General features: G+C 40.8%; 2 protein-coding genes across 3 annotated transcripts; one reads left to right on the top strand and one right to left on the bottom strand.

The window, feature by feature from the left end:
* Window positions 1-81: 81 nt before the first annotated feature.
* nup43 (nucleoporin 43) lies at window positions 82-4,600 on the bottom strand. The gene is made up of 8 exons (XM_031728562.2): window positions 4,367-4,600; window positions 3,902-4,024; window positions 3,565-3,642; window positions 1,955-2,117; window positions 1,733-1,868; window positions 1,478-1,629; window positions 1,259-1,375; window positions 82-596 (listed from the first exon to the last, which is right to left on the bottom strand). The coding sequence occupies exons 1-8, from the start codon at window positions 4,484-4,486 to the stop codon at window positions 367-369; spliced, it is 1,119 nt and encodes a 372-aa protein (XP_031584422.1). The 5' UTR covers window positions 4,487-4,600; the 3' UTR covers window positions 82-366.
* A 777-nt stretch (window positions 4,601-5,377) lies between these two features.
* On the top strand, window positions 5,378-15,203 carry pcmt (protein-L-isoaspartate (D-aspartate) O-methyltransferase). 2 transcript variants are annotated; one of them, XM_031728543.2, is made up of 8 exons: window positions 5,378-5,550; window positions 10,639-10,743; window positions 10,835-10,866; window positions 11,704-11,808; window positions 12,003-12,123; window positions 13,165-13,250; window positions 13,452-13,678; window positions 14,152-15,203. In XM_031728543.2, the coding sequence occupies exons 1-7, from the start codon at window positions 5,496-5,498 to the stop codon at window positions 13,629-13,631; spliced, it is 684 nt and encodes a 227-aa protein (XP_031584403.1). In that variant the 5' UTR covers window positions 5,378-5,495; the 3' UTR covers window positions 13,632-13,678; window positions 14,152-15,203. The 2 variants fall into 2 exon arrangements, with proteins under 2 accessions (XP_031584403.1, XP_031584412.1); XM_031728552.2 differs by having other exon boundaries at window positions 5,380-5,550; window positions 13,452-13,621.
* Window positions 15,204-16,857: the final 1,654 nt, after the last annotated feature.

Here is a 16,857-nt window from a genome sequence, read left to right as displayed (position 1 = left end):
ATAGCCCTGGGAAAACTGTAATCTAGATGCTGAGTTAGAGCTGAAGTTGATCTTCTAAGAAGGTAATGAAAAGATGAGTGATCAACTTTGAATTTCTGTATTTATTAAAAAAAGAAAAAGAGAGAAAACAGCTCAAATGAGGCTTGAGACATTTCTATTAAGTATTTTTATTTTATAACTGTATTAAACGTCATCTGTACAAAAACCATTGTTGGGTTGAACAATTCTGTCCGTGATGAAAAAGACAAATAAACAAATAAAGCCAACAGCCTCATCATCCAGTATTTTACACCTCCTGTATGACCCTCAAGCTGACACCAAATAAACATCTTCATCCACATCCAGTCTGAGGCACAAACATCGCTTTTAAACCGGGACCTGTCTGTTGACAAAAATAGCCTCTCCATCAGTGCCGCACACGAGACACGGACCGAGCACGTCCAGGCTGTTGACGGACAGCGTCTGGCTGGGCAGCATGTGAGTCGTCTCCAGGCGGCCTTTGCTGGAGTCTCCACTTAGCCAGGCACTGATCAGGGACTGGTTTCCTCCGGCTGGAGCCATTGCACTGCGGGAGACCATGCTGCTGTTTCTGCCCCCTAAAAATACAAAAACACTTATTACATTATGAACACAGAGGAATTAATACTATACTCTTATTTTATTGAGAAATAGTTTCCTGAGGAAATTTACAGGCCAACTTGTTAACTCCTGGCTGATTGAGTGTGAGACAGTGAACAGTATTGGCTGTAACTCTTGCCATTTGTACAGGTATTCCACAAGGATCTATTCTTGGTCCTCTTTTATTTGCTCTGTACATAAATGAGGAGGCAGAGTGGGATGTCTACCAACTGGAAGGTTGGTGGTTCAGTCCCTGGCTACTCCAGTCCGCATGCTGAAGTATCCTTGGGCAAGATACCGAACCGTGAATTGCCCCCAATCGGAGTGTGTGTGTGCACAAACATTAGACAAGGTGCTTAGGTATTGGAAAAAAGCACATGTATGGATGTTTCTGTGTGATTGGGTGAATGATGCTTGTAGTAAAAAGCGCTTCAAGTGCTCATTCAGAGTGGAATAGCCTTATATAGCCACCAGTCCATTTACAACAATTAAAACTTCTTTTGGGCACACTGCTGCTGGAGTACAGCTTTGAATGACAGCGGCGAGCTTTTTCTTTGGCTCAAAATGTCATTCTGAAGGAAATTAAATTAGTTGGCAAATAGTGTAAAAAAATCATATTTATACCACAAAGCTGACTTGCCTTGTAAGAAGGAAGGCATGTCTGAATGGGAGGATGTCTCCCAGTGCAGCAGCGAGCCATCCTCTGAACATGTGAACAGGTGATCTGGGTTGGTTGGGTGAAAGTGGACCTCCCACACTGTCAGGAAAACCAAAGACATACGTATGAAACCATTATTTACGCGCACAACATCTTTGAATTTACGTTTTAATACATCTTCCCACAATAAGCCGACTTTACTTTCAGCCGTATGTGCCTCCATCAGTGAGAAGGGCGTGTTGCCTTGTCTCACATCCCACACACAGAGCATGCCATCCTGGCCTCCTGTGGCCACGATGTGCTGCTGGTTCGGATGTCTGTCCACGCAGTGTAAAGGAACTCGATCCCCTGACCTGGATGAACAGAAATCAACTCATCAGACTTGCTTATAATTGAAATAAACAGGAAGGAGAAAACAAAAAACTTTGAAGAATGCATTTTTTTTAGAGCTCTTACAGGGACAGAATCTGTGATGGTGAGTTGCTTTGCTGTCTGAAGTCCCACAGTTTGAGCTGACCGATTGAGTTCACCGTCAAAATCTCTGTGGTCCTCAGATAAGTCACTGCATGGATTGTGCTGCTGTCGGCATTCTCTATCAAAGGTTAAACAGTCCAATAAAGATCTTAGTTTCAACTTGTTTCACAGAACTTAAAAATAAACTCTGCTTCTTGAGCTCACCGATGACTCGAACCACTCCCTCCTGGTCAGCTCTGAAGACGATGATCCTACCATCTTCACCCACTGTAACAATTTCCGGGCTGCTGCACACGACGCCGGTGCAGGGAGCGTTGTCACAGGGATAACAATGTGCTCTCGCCCAGAGCTGAGACACCGAAATGGTCTGTAGGCAAGAGAATTGAAACAAGAAGTGAATCCAATGAATCCAGCATCCCACTGAGCAGTCTGTCTCATTCCCCTCCTGAATAAGGCTTCACTAAAACTTATCGTAATTTAGTTTGATGACATGGCCGAGGTTGTCACCATATGTAAGGAGCTGGTCCGCTGTAGTTTCTTGCTTGAATCTTTGTGTTAAGTATTTTATACACAAATGTCTGGTTTCATACTTTTATTGTGAAGACGCTGAAGAAAGGTTCAGTTAAACTACTTTTTACTGCTAAGCAAGACAAATTCCCTTCCACTGTAGATAAACTTTGCAAGTCTACACTTTGTTATCTCTAGTCAAGGGTTAAGAGTGAGGTCCAGTTCAGTTTACTGGTCTAGTCTGGTTCGTTACAACATATTCCTGTTTTGCACAAGACTGACTTTATAGATCATTAAATACCAGTTATACAACAGTGTTAATTTCCTGATATTTTAGTTTAAATATATTTCGTTTAAAAATAAAAGCTCAGAGTAGAATCACCACTGCTTTGTGTCGATCTGATCAGGATCATTTTGGAGGTTTTCGCGACACGCACGACCGGGAGGGGACCCTGGGATAGACCCAAAGCTCGCGGGCCAGTTTGTTAGGTACACCTGTTCAACTGCTCGCTACAACAAAAAGAAGAACCTGCCAGTAACATGGCTACAACTCAGTGCATGCATGTAATCATGGTCCTCCTGAATTTCAAACTGATTATCAGAATGGGGAAGAAACATGGTGTGGTTGTCATGGTGTCAGACAGGCTAGTTTGAGTATTTCAGAAACTGCTGGTCTACTGGCATTTTCTTGCACAACGATCTCTGGGGTTTAAAGAGTATGGTCTTAAAAAGATAAAATATCCAGTGAATTACTGTCAGCTGAAGACAGGAAACTGAGGCTACAGTAAACATGGGCTCAACAAAACTGGGCAACAGAAGATTGGGAAAAACATCACCTATTCTGATGAGTCTCAATTTCGGCTGCAGCATGCACAAGGTAAGGTCAGAATTTGGTGTAAAGAATGTAAAAGCACAGAGCCATCCTTCCTTGTATCAACAGGTCAAGCTGCTGGTTGAGTAATGGTCTCCAAAGTCACCAGATCTCAACCCAATAGAGCATCTTTGGGATGTGGTGGAACTAGACATTCAGATCATGGATGCCCAGCTTGGAATTAGCAAGGTGTGTATTACAAAATAGACCATTAAGTGTATCCCATCTGCATCAGGAGTACCTCAGGATCCCCTAAGAGGAACTCAAAAGCACTGGTAGAGAAGAACACATTTGAAATAACATGCTTAACATGTTTCCTCCATTATCCAATATTTGATCATTTGAAGATGATGGATGGATTGGCTTTCTTCAATTTGGAGAACAAAGGTCATATCAAGCTCAACACGAGGCATCCATAAAACATGACATACAGCACCTGGCTGTTTTGGTGGTGTCGAAAAATGGTGACGGCTCCTGTTGATGACGCTGTGACTATTCTGTCCTGGTCCAAAAACTGCAAATACATGAAGGAAAACGGATCAGGCCTTATTGTTGAAGTTGTTAGTCCCACAGATGGGACGGATAAGACTAAATGTTCTGCAAAAATAAAAAGGTATTTTTATAGACATGAGCTTGGTTTAAGTAAGACTAAGATGTCACAATAAAAGCCTAAAACAGTGATTGGAGTGCAAAATCAAAAATAAAACGATTCACAACACCACAGCAGTTTTTAGACCTGGCTAATGAGCTACACATCGCAGTGAGTGGCTTACCTGGAGGTCAAGAACATCTCCATCATGCTTGTGTTCACATAAAAGCTGCGGGTCTCCTTCAAACCCATCTTCCATACCAGTGCTTAAATTACTCCCAATGGACCAAATAGAAATCCTGTTGTCCTGTGAGAGAGACACATTTGGGCTGGCTAAGTTAAATTTGAACACGTATTAGTCATTATAGATATGATACCTATCAAATAACTGGCACGTATCAGTAAGTATCCTGTCTCCGTGAATTTGGAAAAATAGCTGCCTTACTGTTGGAAAAAAAACGTTCATCTATTACATTTATGTGGAGAAAGATGGCCGATATGTCACAATATTGTTTATTACATGTCTTAAATTGTACTCTGACCGTTACAGCGTTTACAAGTCAGCCAAAGAGCAAAAGATTTAAAATTCCGTTATTTTTCAAAGAAGTTTGGCGGGAGGTCCATTTTTAAAAAGTGTCAACATGCCAACCTCGTTGTCCCATGAGCCCGTCGCAAAGATTTCTGGCAGTTGCAGATCCGAATGTGACACTGGCCTCCATCTCGTTTTGCTGATTTTCTGGGATACGTATTTAGCGTTTATACTCTCCATGGAACCAGATTCCTGCGTAAAATTAACGAACTACTACTGATGTTAGCTTAGCAATCATGGGTAAAACCAGAGGAAGGTACGCGCCTGCTGTCAAAGAACTTCTAATTGACCGGAGAACTGCTACTCTTTGTATATCCGGTCTCATAGGGGGCGCTGGCGAGATGTTTCAGAATGAACGGGCCTCTAAGAAGTTCTAAATAAAAATGTAAATTTCGGTGGGTAAGCATTTTTCTTCGGGCAGATTTCATCATATTTTCGATATAGAGGATTAAAATGATAAATATGTCTATTGCAATAAAATGCTCTTCTGTAAGTTTTAGGGATTTCAAAGGTCTGTGAGCTACATTGCAGATAGCTGCCATTTTGATTCCAGGCATGATAGTTTCCCTAAGAAATTCCAAACAGCATTAAAAAGTATTTTATTTATTTTGAAAATATTATCGATACGTATTTGCAAAAAATAGAAAAATATCTCCGCAATATTGTCTGGAAGAAGGGGTACATTCTTATTTTATCCAATTAGCCAATCAGCCCATTTGTGTACAAAGGTTTTATTTCGAAGGGGAAGAGTTGTCTTAGATCATCTCTGGCACCTACTAAGTCGTATGTAAGTACGGTAGCCCAGTGAGACCAAATTCAGCGTTTCTCACATTCATTGCTATTTCCCGCCACCTAGCGGCCGCTACCTGTGCTAACTGCGGCAAATCTTGGTTAAGCACAGTGCGGAATGTGGCTTTGCCCTTGCATCAAACACCGAGCTTGGACACATATCTTATAAAACAGATCAACTTTTATGAATTAAAGGGGAGTGCTGTGTGTGTGGTGGGGTGTGTCTGAAAGGGGGGCTCGTCGTAAAAAAAAAAAAAAAAAAAAAATCAATCGGATGCCCGGTGACGTATCCGCCGCTCCGCCGTCCGCTCTGGAGGTTGTCAGCTTCATCGGCAAAACGGTCGGCGCAGGCGCGGCACTGACAGCTGCTGTCTACTTACTCCGCAAAGTCTGCTTAATAATGGCCTGGAAATCAGGAGGAGCCAGCCACGCAGAGCTCGTCAACAACCTCCGCAGTGAGTCTGCATGTTTTCCTAAAAAAAAAGCGGCGGCGGTGGCAGCGACGCTTTTGCAGATGCGTTGCCTGTAAATGGTTTAGTTTGGACGTTTAAGGTTAGCACAGGAGCTGGCTGGTTGCTAAGCTATGTGGTATGTTGTTGTTGACCTAGCAGCAACTCTCTCCACCCCTTTCCCAATTCACGCAAGGCAAAGATGCATCCCTCGCTGCGTTTGCAAATAACCAAGCTAACTCTTAACACTCAGATGACCTCTCCTTTGTTTGCAGTCAAGGGATTTTTGTGCAGCTAGAGCTTTTTGGTGAAGGTAGCTTAGCCTGCTAGCTCTATGTGCGTCATTTGGGACGCTGTAAGCCAAACGGCAGCGGCCCTGCCCACATCCACTAACGGCTGCCCGTGTGTCGTCCACTTTCACGCTGAATGGCAGTGACAGCTGTGCATGCAAAAGCTTAGTTCGTATCGGTGGGTGAGTGAAAATGGCAGCTTGCTGTGTCACAGCTGCGGTGGGAGCAGTGACTCAGTGCTACTACGATCGATCCCATCAATCCCACATGGTTCAATCATGCTGTCATGAGGTAGCGCGAAACTTAGTCACTGACAGCTCTGCGCAGGCATGTTTCCCACATGCATTTCTGTAGACCAGAGACTCCACTTCTGATATAAGGTTATCTCCCAGGGCTATTTATAAGCTTTGCAGTTCAGCATATCATTGCAAGCTTTAAGCATTTGGCCGAAAGCTCTGTGGTTTGGGCCTTGCAGGGGAAATGTGCTTCACAAAGGAACAGTAAACCAGGGTTTTTCTGACTCCAAACGAACCTTCTGGGGTTGTTTAATACAAATTTATGCATTTTTATTTTATTTGGTTATTAGTAGCAATATCGTTGAAAAATATTTTTTTTAATCACGACCCTGGTAATTTTCCTTTGATGGATGGCCAAAACTTCTTTGGATTTTTATTTTTAATATGCATGGGAAAAACTGTAAACATGACTACAGCAAAACTGATAACAGGAAAGGGGAAACAATTATACCAAGTGTGCAAAACGTGCAGAAGTGCTAAAGTAGTGCTGAAATATGGTCAGTTTAGAGTGTGGATGAGACAAAAAAAAAGAGAAAAACCCATGAAACATCAACGGAATAAATACAATAAATAATATAACAGGCACAATAACATTTAAGCAGATAACATAAAAGAACAATTACAAAATAGATTCAATAATGAAGCAAATGATAAAAAAAAAAAAAAACCTGGTTAGATCATAAAATAGAAATAAATCTACAAGAAGGAACAGACTGTAATCAGTGAATACAAATAAACTCATGCAGTGCTAAGAAAATCTTTAAAGCAAATAAATTTCAAACAGAATTGCACCCCCCCCCCCCCAAGTCCGTGACCCTGATAAGGATAAGCCAAAGAGGATGGATGGATGGAAAATATTTGTTAAAATGAATGAAGTAAATATCATTAATGTCTATAAAGCATTCTCAGTGAAAAAGCCAGACAGAGAAGGACAATTTGAAGTTTTGATCACTTCCAGCTTCTCTTGTGTCACTCTTATAAACTAAAAAGAATTTAGGCGTGAGCAGATCAAATCCTAGTTAAAGAGACCGAAGCCCGTGCCAAGATTTTTGAATCTGTAGGAAAACCCCTGACTTATTTCTGGGTTCATAAATGAGCCCACACAGCTTTCCATTACTTCATTATCTTTGCTGCAACAATGAAGCCATTGTTTTATATATAAACACACAAAAAAACAATAATAAAAAAAACTCAAATGAAAACTGACAAATTCATGAAAGGAAAACCTTTTCACGATTAAAACTACGCCCAATTAAAGGTTCATACTTGGGGAAAAAAAAACCCAACAACTTTTTAAGTAATTTTCTTTTCTTGAACTTTAATTTATTTGTTTTCAGTTAAATTAATTACTGTGAATCAAACTAAAAACGCCACAGGCTGCTGGGGAGTGGATTTGGGCTTTTATGGATGGCAACAAAGGACATAATTACTGTGGAACAGAAGAAGACGCGGTGATTCGTTTATTGCAATTGTCTTGCTTTAATAAGCTTTGGAAGCCAAAGTTCTCATTAACATGAAAATTTGCTTACATGCCAAGCTCTAGCTGGATCTTTTCAAGCTGTAACCTCTGCAAAACCAAGCTTGTTGTCAAGAAAAACACCCGAATATTTGTAGTGTCTTTTCACTTTTAAAGTGATCCAGCTCCTTACCTTCAGGAAGCCTGATGATAACTGAGTCATCAGCTAATTTTATGTTCCTATAACTGCTGCAGGACTCTTTATTGTACATGATGATAAGTTTCATTATTAACAAAATCTTGCACTTGCACCTGGTGATATTAAAATGGCTTTAGTCCATATTTATGGCAATATGAATTTAACTGGGAACACTTACTGGAACAAGAAGCAGAAAAAGCAACACATTAAAAAGCATCCAGGATTGTTTTTTCATTTCTTTCCTGTGGAAAGAGTCAGGATTACCTTACCTAACCATAGTCTATGTATTTGCTTGTTATTTTGGGGAAAGAAAAAGTTCCTTTTAATGATAATTACACCAAAATAAGTCAGGGAGAACTGAATTAGCCTTAGCATTAAAACCCTTTTTTAGTGAATCTGTACAAAAAATAAATTTTGTATTAGTCTGGTGCAAACTGAAGTCAGCTCAGTGTTAAGTTTCACCTGTTTTGTGTGGTCATTACTCGCTCCACTTAACTGGACACTGACCCATTTAGACACATGAATGGCTTAAAGTTAACCTGAGTTTGCGTAAGCTGCATTTAAGCGGGTCACACGCAGGATGCATGCTAATTCCTGAGTTCTTCATTGTCTCTGTCCTCCTGGTCGGCGCTCAGGACCTGTCAGAAGGTTATTTGTTTGATGCTGAATGAGTCATTCGTTTTTAAAGTTCAGCACCTAGTCCTGTGCTCTAGGAAATGTGAAGCATGCCTCTAAGTTGGTCACCTAGTGGGTTTAAATTTTAGGAACAGTGTGAAGTTTGAGTGTTTGCTTTGTGAATAATTAAAGATGGGAGGATCGTGGCTTGAAATGAGCCATTAGATATTAGTTGTAGATGTTCGTCTGTCAGCTTGTGTGGTTTCTGTGTAATGTATCCTAAAGTGGCTCATGGATCAGAGGGTGAGGGGAGTTGGTGATGACAGCAGAGCCGGCTGTCGTTGGCTTTTCCTGCCTCTGGAACTCACTGCAAAAGGATCCCGTTAGGAGGGATTATTGTGAAGACACTTCTTCACGAAGCTTTTTTGTTTGTTTCTTTGGTGACCTGTCTGTAAGCTTTGGCGTTTCTCTGCTGCACACATTCTGGTCATCACACACGGGTCACAGCCTGTGTTTAGGCTGCAATTTCTTAATTTCTTGCATTTTCTTCTTTGAAAGTAGTCAAAAAAAATTCTTACTTTGATTTTCTTTGCTTTTTTTCTTTGGTTTGCAACTTCATCGTCATCATGCACATTCTCATCTTCCTTCATCTCATCTTCCCTGAGAAGAAGTGCTCAGTGCATCATGGGAACTGTCCTTTCAGCTCAAGCTTATTGCAGCATAATTAAGGATTGGTTCAGGCTCCTCTGATCCAGCCCTAACTCTATGTTTTATCAAAAAGGAAAGTCTAATCTTAAAAGTAAAGAAGGGTCTGTCTCTTGAAGCCAAACTGGGAGCTGGTTCCTCAGGAGAGGAGCCTGATATTTGAAGGCTCTGCCTCCCATTCTACTTTCAGAAACCAATGAAGGGGCCAATGAAGACAAGCTTGTATGGGAGAAATACGACCTGACTTTCTGGTCCTGGTTGGCTCTCATGTAACGTGGTGTATACTTTACCCCAATTCTTTCTTAAAAACAAGATCCAAGTTGAATTTTACTTAAATTTCACTTAAATTAGTTGAATTTTACTGAAAAAAAATGATCATAACCAGATGCAAGTGATTGGGTGAGATGGAGGGACCTGATTCGCTCAGGCAACACCTAAAAGGAGCAGCTGAAAGAATAAGAATACGTCATCTTACTTTTGCCTTGTAATTGTCACCTGGTTGTACAAACCCCAATGCAGAGGCTTTGTGTCCCACAGTGTGACAACCACAGTTTTCCCTGCTGTGACGTCTGTTTTTAGCTAAACAGACGCAGCGAGCTGAGCCTTCACATTGCACACTTCATCATGTAAACATTAATTTCTGCCTTAAAACACCAAATTAGAAAAATTCTCCCACGGTGGCTTCAAACACCCAGACATGTGGCATGTGTGAGTGATCTTGGTGTTGACCAAAATAATTGTAATTTTGCCAGTAATCTCACACGAGGCACATCCTCATTTATTTCTTTACTTTTTTCTCCTGATCATCTTTGGTATATTTTTTGAAAAGCGTGTTTCAGTGGTTTCCACTGCTCACAGACTCTAACTTGTATGCTTGATGTAATTTAACAAACAACAAACAAACAAGCTTTATTCGTCACATACACGATCATCCATGCCTAATGGGTTGATAAAGTCTTTATCTTCCATATAAACAAGGGTTTTGGCCTTCCCTCAAATTAAAATCACCAGACTGATAAGAATATTTGTTTAATTCACTCAAGCATGAAGCACATGTTTATGTATCTTAATGGTTAGAATTAACAGAAGATACTCGTATTTCCCTGCAGTAAAGCAACACAGATGTTTTGCTTTAACTTTGTGTGGACTGCTTGTACTTAGATGTGCAATCACCCCCTTGAAAGTTTGTTCTTAGCCAGGAAGAAGCTTGAGGATGTGTAATTTAGGTTTGAAATGAGGAACTGGAAAATTGCTTGAATCAGACAGGATTGTTTTTTTAAATACCCGATAAATTACTAGACTTTACTGCAGTGATGCAAAACTATGAAAATCCAGTAGTTTGTTAGAGCAGTCCTGTTCATGATTTGGAAAAATTAGGGTATGTACTAGTAATAGAAGTTGATTGTTGTGAATTTGCTGTCTGATATCTCTATATTGTGTCCTTATTCATTCTTTTTGTCTGATTCTGCTGCAGGATTATGTAATGTGTATATATACATATATATATCTGCCTTGTTCTTTTTGCATCCTCAGAAAATGGCATTATTAAATCTGACAAGGTCTACGAAGTCATGCTGGCCACAGACCGAGCACATTTCTCTAGGTGTAACCCTTACATGGACTCGCCGCAGTCAATAGGTACGTCTGCTTGTGTAATCGCTCGCATATCGCCGCACGGAGATCTGAGATTCAAACTAACCAAACCTACTTCCTGTCTTTTAACCAAAAGGCTATCAAGCGACCATCAGCGCCCCACACATGGTAGGACTTTAAAGACTTTCAGACATTTCTGCTCCCTGTGAATCACAGCTTTGAATGTTTTTATTGTGAAGCTTGGTCCCATTCAGTCATTCCTAATCATCTATTTTTAGTAGATAACAGCAGCAGTTAACCAAACCCTCACAGTTTTGTGCATTTGTGCTCATTGTTGGCATGTTTCAGTCGTGTAATAGAAGCTTAAAGTGGATCTGTTATCTTTTTTCTTATTTGCTGCTGTTGATGGCACAGTAGATGCCCATTAAACATGACCAGGGTTTTTGTTGTTGTTGTTGTTTTTTTTCATTCTACTTTTTGTTCTGGATGATGTCGCAGAGAACGATGTTTCCCAGATGTTTTCGAGAAATATATTCTCTTCTCTCTCTTGTTTTATTTTATTTTTCTTCTTCTTTTTATTATTATTAATTTTGTTTTTTGTTCATTTATTTTTATTGTTATTTATTTTTTTGCAGAACTAATCATTTACACCTGTAGTTCCCAGGAAGGTCACATGAAACTTTATGGCGTCTGTGGCAGTAAATAATGGCAGCAGCCTCTTATAGCCCTTTTCTATTAGTACCTACCTACCTCTGCTCAGCTCATCTTGACTTGTGAAGTTGGCTTAAAGGGAGAGGAGCTAAAACGGCTTGTTTCAGACAGAAGGAATCATACAAAGCTACAAGAATAATAAATATGGAGCTGGAGATGAGCAGGATAGGTCCACTTTAAGCATGAAAAACTGAAACAAGCCTCACAGATGGCCTGCGCTAGGATTTACCGTGTGTTAGCCTGTGCTGTGTGACTGATGGGTTGAAATGCTTTTGTCTCGTTTTGCCTCCCCAGCACGCCTATGCCCTGGAGCTTCTACATGAGCAGTTGTATGAGGGAGCGAAGGCTCTGGACGTCGGCTCCGGCAGTGGGATCCTGTCGGTTTGCTTCGCACGAATGGTGAGCCACACACGCGACGGGTAAACACAAACGACTTCTCTTTGGTGGCATTCTTGATTAATTAAGCCGATTGATCCACTAATATGTCAACCAATCGATGAAAATCAATCAGATTGACTGCATTCAATGTTGTGAACGTCGTGATTGAACTGAGCACGCCCCCCACCCTCTCTTCATCCCTCTGCGCTTTACAGGTAGGTCCTAAAGGGAAAGTTATAGGAATCGATCACATCAAAGAGCTGGTAGATGATTCTATAAACAACGTGAAGAAAGATGACCCCAGTTTGATAACATCGGGCCGAGTCAAGCTAATAGGTAAGACATCGCGGATTAAAGCTTTATATCTTTGTTTTTTCAGCAGACGTTTGTGGGTTTTGAGGAAGGGCTGCTGCTTCCTTGATCCGACTGAACAGCAGACAGTTTAATGTTCCCCGGTGGAGAAAAACGCAGCAGTCAGTAAACAGCGTGCAGCTCTAAATAATTGAGCAGTGAGGACTTTTACCTCCTCTGAAGGGGGGTTCAAGAGCAGTTCAGTGAGGGGCTTAATAAGAGCAGTAATACTTATTTATTCATTTCTCAGTTTTGTCTTTCATTTTGTAAATCACTTTTTGCTGTATGATTACAGGTGGTTGTCGGTTTTATTAATAGCAGTGCCTTTGTTGATTTGTTATGTTTTCTTGGTCGCATTCTTTATCAGTTCTCCTTTGGATTCCTAATCGGTTTTCTGTGGTTAGGCCTCTGCAGGTTTTCACCATCAGCGTAGCTGTTTTGTTTTTACTTGGTCTGAAGAAATGGCATGCACATGATTCAGGTTTGCAGAAGCTGCTCTGTCATGAGTCTGATTTCATTGTTTTTTGTTGCACAACTGTTGAACTAACATGCCAGCAGCGACTAATGGAGTCTGATAGATGGGCAGCCTGGATTTCAGACTTTATTCTGAAATGTTTCCTTATTTAGTCTGTTAATAATGGCAGATACAGGTAAAAAAAATACTCGCAACTGGGGGATAAAAGGAAGCAGACCAAAAAAGATTTGTCTGCTGATTGATAAGGTAAAACACAACTAACGATATTTAATGTCAAAGTAAAATTAGAGACACTTTGCTTTTGTTTGTTCATGTTTATAGACTCAATCTGTGATATGAAAGTAACTCCCAGCCATAAAATACTGAAATATACTAATATTGAGATGCAGTTTTATCAGCGTTACTCGGCTATTTCTGGCTTCTCAGATTGAAATTGTTATAAACGTCAGATGCAACATTGGGCAAGTAATGTGTGTCGTCCCACCTCGTGGGGACGTCCATCAGTGTTTTCGGTGCGACAGCTTGTGAGTGACATCCTGCTGCTGTTTCAGTGGGAGACGGGCGATTGGGCTACACTGAGGAGGCGCCGTATGATGCCATCCACGTTGGCGCAGCTGCACCCACCGTTCCCCAAGCTGTGAGTGTCTCTGAATTCTGCTGATCACATTGTTACCCTTTAAAACAAATGCTGGATACCTAAACTGTAAACCTGCTTCATATTTAATTTAATGTGTTTTTATATCTGATACAGTCATACTGGATTTAAATAGAATCCCTGGAATGTATTTTTAAAGCTGACTTGCTGTCCGCCGCTACCTCTCCCTTCTGCCTCCCTCAGCTTCTGGACCAGTTGAAGCCCGGCGGGCGGCTGATCCTGCCCGTAGGTCCGGCGGGGGGAAATCAGATGCTGGAGCAATATGACAAGATGGAAGATGGCAGCACCAAAATGAAGCCCTTGATGGGGGTGATTTATGTGCCTTTAACAGACAAAGACAAGCAGTGGTCCAGGTGGAAGTGACTTCCTTGTCCCTCTACTCCCCCTCTCTCCTTCTCACAGTGGCAAAGGTGAAATGGTGTGGCTTGGAGCAAGGCAATGGATCACAAGGGGCTGCATTTTGCTGCTTGTTGACATTTTTTTGCTTCTTCCATACCATACCAACTAGCTGCACGTTTCCTTCATCTTCTTTTAACCCCCGTAGCTCTAAATTGGTCTCAATAAAAGGCGCCTGATTAATGCATTCTGCTCTGTTTCAAACATGAGGGAATGAGCTGAAATCACAGCAGGTTGAAGGCACATGATTGGTTTTCAGGAGCATGACTGCTTTGCCAATTTGGAAGCTTATTACCCAACTTCAACTCAACTATTTTATCTGATAATCTTCGAGAGATGAAAACAACTTTCTAATGACGTTTTATCTTAATATGTTGCATGTGGTCTTCTCTTTTAACTCTGTTTGCATGACAGCAGGATTTCTGCTTGTTTTTCTTGCACCTTGCCTCAATTTTTGTGTCTAATATTTAAAATGTGTTTCTCACAGGGATGAACTTTGAAGAGGAACGCAGTCCATAATCCACCTTTTAAGTTTGAACCTGGAGAAAACTTGGAATGGGTCGGACAGCCCTTGACATTTTGTTCAAAGCATAACAAACGTGCTCTCTTTTTTTTTTGTTTGTTTGTTTAATTCTAACAATGGACTAGAGTTTCATATTTGATGACGGCCCCGAGGGGCTGCGAGGAAAGACTGCTTGACGCTCTGCACAGAAATATCGGAGAGAGATTTATTATTTTTGTTTTTGTTTTCCAGGCCTGCATCCTTGTTGGTTTGTGTTCGTTTAAACCGCTGGAATTTTAGGGTTTTTTTTCTTTTTTTTTCTTTTTGTGGTTTCACCATTTGATTTGCAGTCAAACATTTTTCACAGCATTACATTTCAGCAGCATCAAAGCTGAATGCAGGAGGAACCCCGGACAACCAAGACGAAGAACGCCTGAGCCTTTTAGATAAATCACCTAGCTACAGTCTGTGTGTGTGTGGATCATAAAAACTGTAGACTTCTCTGCTAAAGTATGAGCTTTCTTCCCATGGCATCAGTGTTAAGAACACAAACACACACATAAATTAACACTCAAAGGCTGATGTAAACCCCCACCACCACACACACACACACACACACACACACATCCTGTTTGATGTGCAGCACTCTTAGATCATTCTACACGTAAAATAAGTATCGGATCGTACCGAACATACTCCGAAGGGAGCAGAGCACTAATGACACCGACACATGCGCACGCACATACAGGGCTGTGCTTTCCACTTGATGTGTTGCTTTCTGCCGCTGGTTTCCATTAACAATTTGTGCAGGCTCCTCTGGTGACTGACACTAAATGGGGAAAGTCACTGCTTTGCCAAAATAAACTCCAACAATATAAAGCAAATGAATGTCTGTTTTCTTGATGAAAAAAAAATATCATGAAATCAAAAAAAAAAAAGAAGCACATTTTATTTTGGGTGATCTGAGTGATGGATTATATTTGGCTTTCACAGTTGCTGGAATGGCATAAAAATAAAGAGATGCTTATGTTTTTGTCTGCCTTTTGTTATTGAATCTTTTTTGTACAAGTCTTATTTGCACTTGCTAGACACAGTGTTAGGTACACCTTAATAATCCTGGGTTTTCCTTCAGAGGTACCTTAATTCTTTGGATTCAACGAGGTGCTGGAAACACTGCTCAGAGATTTTAAACTGATAGCATTGCACGGTCACACATCCATGGTGTGAATCACCCATTTCACCACATATCAAAGGTGTTCTGTTGGATTAGGAGCTGGTGACTGTTGAGGACATGCAAGGCATGTTCAAGAACATGGTGTGTTATTCTGCTTGAAGGAGGTGGTTCAAAGGGATGTAGATGATCACAAAACATATTCAGGTATGCTGTGGTGTTTAAATAGAAAAACTTTAATAGAAGAAAACATCTTCAACATCATTACGCCGCCACCAGCAGCTTGAAGCTTTGACATGAGGCAGGATAGAGCTATGCTTTCATGTTGTTTATGCTAAATTCTGATCCTAACATTCAAATGTGACGGCATTAAATCAAGACTCATCACATCAATTCAATAGGATTTATTCATACAGCGCCAAAAATCACAACAACAGTCACTTCAAGGCGCTTTATATTGTAAGGTAGACTCTACAATAATACATAGAGCACTGGTGAGCATCAGGTGATGCTTTTTGAGAATTCTATTGACTAATTGTGGTGAGTCTCTGCCAACTGTAGCATCAGTTTTCTGTTCTTAGCTGACCAGAATGGTCTGCTGATATAGTCCATCTGCTTCAATGTGTGATTCAGAGATACCTTGGTTGTAATAAGTGGTTATTGGAGTTGCTATTGCCTTCTTTTCAGGTCAAAGCAGTCTGGCCATTCTCTGATATCACAATGCATTTCCACCCAGAGAATTGCTGCTCACTGGATAGTTTCTGTTTTTCAGACCATTCTCTAAACCCTAGAGATGGTGGTTTGGGGAAAATCCCAGATCAGTAGTTTCTGAAATACTCAGATAAGCCCATCAGTCACCAGCAAACATGCTACATTCAAAGTCACTTTAATGGCCTTTCTTCCCCATTCTGATGCTCAGTTTAAACTACAGAAGTGTTTTCCTGACCACATCCAAATTCCTAAATCCACTGTGTTGCTTGCAGTGACTGGCTGATTAGATTTGCAATAAGGAGCAGCTGAACAGGTGTACCTAATAACGTAGCAGATGAGTAAGTTGGTGCCAAATGTAGAATCAGCTCCATGTATAGCCACAATAAAAGACACAAAATGGCTGGGCATACCTCCTGGGATCAGGGACGAAGCTATAATTTAAAAAAAAGATTAACGGATTCAGCCTTCAAGTTCTCTCCTCCATCAACAGTTCGAGTTGCTGTTGAAATATATGCTGATTCTCTAATAGAACCAAGGTGGAACTGGCTCAGCACACCATCAGTAAAAAAGACGGCTGTGGTAGGAATCCAGTTTTCTTCACGCCAAACCCTACACTGTGACAAATTATGAAAAGTCAGTTGTAAAGCTAAATGATTTTAAAAGATTTTTTCTTGACATGATGGACTAAATGTATGATTATCAAAATTCCAGAAATACAAGAGGGAGAGACGAATCTCTACAAATATGATGATCATCTCTAAATAAAATCGTTTTTGCAAATCCTGTTGTTAACATATATAACCCGGTCC

The sequence above is a fragment of the Oreochromis aureus genome, linkage group 15 (genome assembly GCF_013358895.1).
Source record: "Oreochromis aureus strain Israel breed Guangdong linkage group 15, ZZ_aureus, whole genome shotgun sequence".
Taxonomy (NCBI): Eukaryota; Metazoa; Chordata; class Actinopteri; order Cichliformes; family Cichlidae; genus Oreochromis; species Oreochromis aureus.
This window is presented reverse-complemented; position numbering and strand designations above follow the sequence as displayed.